Source organism: Mus pahari, chromosome 4 (genome assembly GCF_900095145.1).
Source record: "Mus pahari chromosome 4, PAHARI_EIJ_v1.1, whole genome shotgun sequence".
NCBI classification, from domain to species: Eukaryota; Metazoa; Chordata; class Mammalia; order Rodentia; family Muridae; genus Mus; species Mus pahari.
In genome coordinates, this window is record NC_034593.1 from 98,253,075 (window position 1) to 98,257,588 (window position 4,514).

General features: G+C 41.3%; 1 protein-coding gene across 1 annotated transcript in view; it reads left to right on the forward strand.

Moving 5' to 3' along the window:
- Window positions 1-4,514, forward strand: part of Wdr47 (WD repeat domain 47) — a 66,200-nt gene that overhangs the window by 35,827 nt on the left and 25,859 nt on the right. Inside the window, exon 6 of the mRNA XM_029538043.1 lies at window positions 445-1,247. Coding sequence (XP_029393903.1) covers window positions 445-1,247 — 803 coding nt within the window. The remainder of the gene's footprint in view (window positions 1-444; window positions 1,248-4,514) is intronic.

The following is a 4,514-nucleotide window of genomic DNA, read 5'->3' on the forward strand; positions in this document are numbered from 1 at the left end:
CACTTTGTAGACCAGGCTGGCCTCGAACTCAGAAATCCGCCTGCCTCTGCCTCCCGAGTGCTGGGATTAAAGGCGTGCGCCACCACGCCCGGCCTTTTTTTTTCATTTTTAAGTTGTAAAAACATCACCAGTTAAAAATTATTACACTGTACAAATTATGTGTATGTTCTCTGGCACCAACATCAATCTTTTATGCTCTCAGCTTTCTTTTTTTTTTTTTTTTTTGGGTTTTTCGAGACAGGGTTTCTCTGTGGAGCCCTGGCTGTCCTGGAACTCACTTTAGACCAGGCTGGCCTCGAACTCACAAATCCACCTGCCTCTGCCTCCTGAGTGCTGGGATTAAAGGCGTGCGTCACCACTGCCCAGCTTGCTCTCAGCTTTCATGTTTCATTTTAAGGTGATCATTTGCCTTGCACCGCTTTATAGTCATCCTTTGTTTTTCAGTTGGAATTTACCATGCAGGAAGCGGTGCAGTGTCTGCATGCTCTGGAGGAGTACTGCCCTTCTAAAGACGACTACAGCAAGTTGTGTCTGCTCCTCACCCTGCCTCGTTTGACCAATCATGCTGAATTTAAGGACTGGAATCCCAGCACTGCACGAGTTCACTGCTTTGAAGAGGTCTGTGTCATGGTTGCAGAGTTCATTCCTGCTGACAGGAAGCTCAGTGAGGCTGGTTTTAAAGCAAGTAACAATCGCTTATTCCAGCTCGTAATGAAGGGCCTCCTTTATGAATGCTGCGTAGAATTTTGTCAGAGTAAAGCAACTGGTGAAGAAATTACAGAAAGTGAAGTCCTTCTTGGCATCGACCTCTTATGTGGCAACGGTTGTGATGACTTAGATCTAAGTTTATTGTCTTGGCTTCAGAATCTCCCTTCTTCAGTCTTCTCATGTGCATTTGAGCAGAAAATGCTTAATATTCATGTTGACAAACTTCTGAAGCCTACAAAAGCTGCATATGCTGATCTGTTGACTCCTCTCATCAGCAAACTCTCTCCCTACCCTTCGTCTCCAATGAGAAGACCTCAGTCAGCTGATGCCTATATGACTCGCTCTCTCAATCCTGCTTTGGATGGCCTCACATGTGGGTTAACCAGTCATGATAAGAGAATCTCAGATCTTGGGAACAAAACTTCTCCAATGTCACACTCCTTTGCTAACTTCCACTATCCAGGGGTCCAGAACCTCAGCAGAAGTCTCATGCTTGAGAATACAGAGTGCCACAGCATCTATGAAGAGTCTCCTGAGCGGTAAGCATTTACTCCTACAAATAAGGACGTCGTCAGTGCCAAGTAACCTGTAGCACGTGCGGTACTTTGTAGTTTTTAAGAATTTAAGTGTATTTTTAAAGTTAGCTTATAAAGTAATGGGTTTAATAGTGACGCACATTTATATATATATGTGTTATTATTACATTGTTCTGATTTGTTTCCTTCACTGTGCTCCCCCATGCTCCTGTCTACTTCTGACTGCATCTCCTCCTTCCCTCAATGTTTTTATGCACATTTCCCTTTTTTCTCCCTTTCCTTAAGATACCTTTCTTCCCTGTCATAATCCCCTTTCTAGTGTGATGGCCTATACACACACACCATATACATAAATATAATTCTAAATATAGGTCCTCCATAGGGAAAATGTAGCATTTGTCTTTTTGAGTTTGCCTTACTTCTTTTTTTTTTTTTTTAAAAGATTTATTTATTTATTACATGTAAGTACACTGTAGCTGTCTTCAGACACTCCAGAAAAGGGAGTCAGATTTCCTTACGGATGGTTGTGAGCCACCATGTGGTTGCTGGGATTTGAACTCAGGACCTTCAGAAGAGCAGTCCGGTGCTCTTACCCACCGAGCCTTCTCGCCAGCCCCCTTACTTCTTTTTTGTTGTTGTTGTTTTTGGTTTTGTTTTTTATCAAGACGGGGTTCCTCTGTATAGTCTTGGATGTTCTGGAGCTCACTCTGTAGACCAGGCTAACTTTGAACTCACAAAGACCAACCTGCTTCTGCCTTCTAAGTGATGGGATTCAAGGCATGCACCACCACTGCCCAGTAAGTTTGGTTTATTTCATGTGACAATCATTTCTAGGTGTATAAATTTTCCTGTGGATATCATGATTTCAATACCTGCCAGGCAAGATGTGCCCACTGGTAAACTAATGACAAGACTATTTTGGGGACAACCAAGTGCTTTCAGACTGGATTCTGAGTGCCTCTCCATTGGAAGGAATGTATGCCTGGTACTGAGCCTAAGCCTGGAGAGGTTATAGGCCCCAGTGGAGAATATCTAGTCAAAGTGCCTTTTAAATATTTGTATCTGTATTCACAGAACAGTGCTGTTCTTAGCCTGGGTCAGAAAAGTTTCTTTTAGCAGAGGTTGAAAGTTAGAGACTCACAAATGGGCAAAGTACTGAGAATAGATGTTTGTCAAGTGCTTAGGCCTAAATGGAATATCAGAACCTGCTTCAAAGCCCAGGGAACACCACCAAAGGTGTGTGGGGTTGTTGAGTGCCAGAAGGTAGGCATGGCCATCCCAGTCACCAGCTCACAGCAGTCGTGACATGCTGTGCAAAAAGAAACAAGATGTGGGAGTAGGAGGGGGACAGTTGAGGGGAAACAAGTCATCAAGAGAGGGAAGGGGGGGAAAGTGATGGCGAGAATGGTCACAGTCTATAGTTTTACATTATCAGAAGTAAAACACAAATGATCAGAAGCATATATTATAATGTACAAGAATAAATAAGATATCTATAACACTCATTGTGGGTATGTTCAACATTTTCTGTATCCGTTTGTTGTTGGTCATCCAGGTTTGTTCATTTTCTCACTGTTGTGAATTGCATAGCTGTTTAGAAACATGGTTGTGCAATTGTCTCTGCAATGTGTTGTCCTGTAGCCTTTGGGGACATGCTCAGAGTAATATGGCTGGGTCATATGGTAGTTCTATTTTTAGGTTTTTGAGAAACCTCCATCTTGATTTCCATAGAGGTTGCACAAGTTCATATTCCCAGTGAGTATGGGTTCTTCTTTCTCCACATCCATGCCAGCTTTAGTTATCGTATACTGACTGTGAGGTGGAACTTTCAAAGCAGTTTTAATTTTTATTTCCCTAATGACTAATGTCGTTGAACATTTTGCATAATATTTATTGGTTATTTGTATTTCTCATTATGAGAATCATCTGTTCAGTCATTAGCTCATGTATTGATTTGGTGAGTTTTTCTCGTTGGTGTTCAATGTTTTTTAGCCCTTGGTCTATGCTAAGTATTGTTTGATGTGTGGCTGGCAGAGCTTTTCCCAGGCCGTATGCTCTGCAGAAGCCTTTTACTTTCCTGTACTATCATTCTTGCAGTTCTTGGGATGATTTTCTGTGCTTTTGGAGTCCTCTCAGAAAGTCTCTGCTTCTGTGTATGGTTCTGTGTAGGCAAGGTTATCATAGTTGCTGTAAATCACAGCAGTCTAATAATGTGTGCATCTTCCACATGCACACATACAGAAGGACAAGCTCCTAAGTAGAGGTGCCGATGGGACAGTGACTGTTTAACTTTGTTGTCCCAATCCCCATATCCTTATACTCTTCCAGGAGATGTGAGTACTTTATAACGTCATTTAACTAATGGAGTTGTCTCCATGGTGTTTTGTAGCAATAGGTAAATCTCTGTAAATGTCTGTTATTCATCGTCAGATAACGTTTTCCTTCCTTCCTTCCTTCCTTCCTTCCTTCCTTCCTTCCTTCCTTCCTTCCTTCATTGGAGACAAGCTATGTAGCCTTGGCTGGCCTGAAGCTCACCGTGTGAAGCAGGCTGCCCTTAAACTCATAACCTGCCTCTGCCCCTTAAGTGCTGGGATTAGGGGTGTGTATCACCACACCTGGTTTACTGTTAACATTTTTGAGATTTATGAAAAGCATAAATTGTTAGTATTTAAAAAAAATATTAGGAACAACTTGACAAAAAAACCCCTACTGATTATGCCATTAAAAAGATCATTTACTAAAAACATGGGAAGATAGGCCAGGCATGGTGGTACACATCTTTAATCCCAGCACTTGGGAGGCAGAGGCACGTGGATCTCTTGAATTCAAGGCCAGCCTGGTCTACATAGTGAGTTTCAGGACAGCCAGGGCTATATAGAGAAACACTATCTCAAAAAATTAAAAAATTAATAAAAAATAACCTTGAGTAATCAAAAAAAGTAGACAGATATGTTTTACTTTTAACTTCGGTGTATATATAAGTCAAATAAAGTCTCTTAATAAAATTTAAAGTCTTAAAACTCTGTAGAAACATGAGAGAAAAAAATAAATATTTGAATAACAAAATCACAATTCGTATTGCGTAAAGAGACCATGGATATTAAATCTCCCAATCTATTCAGTTTGTAGATGATTCTGGGCCACAAAGAATGGAAATGAATTTCCTGAAAACACAGATTTAGATTAGAGACCCTGCTTCCTGAGTAAATATGTTCTACCTGGGCATGGCAGTACACACCTGCAGCTGCACTGTGAGGGGCTGAGGATCCC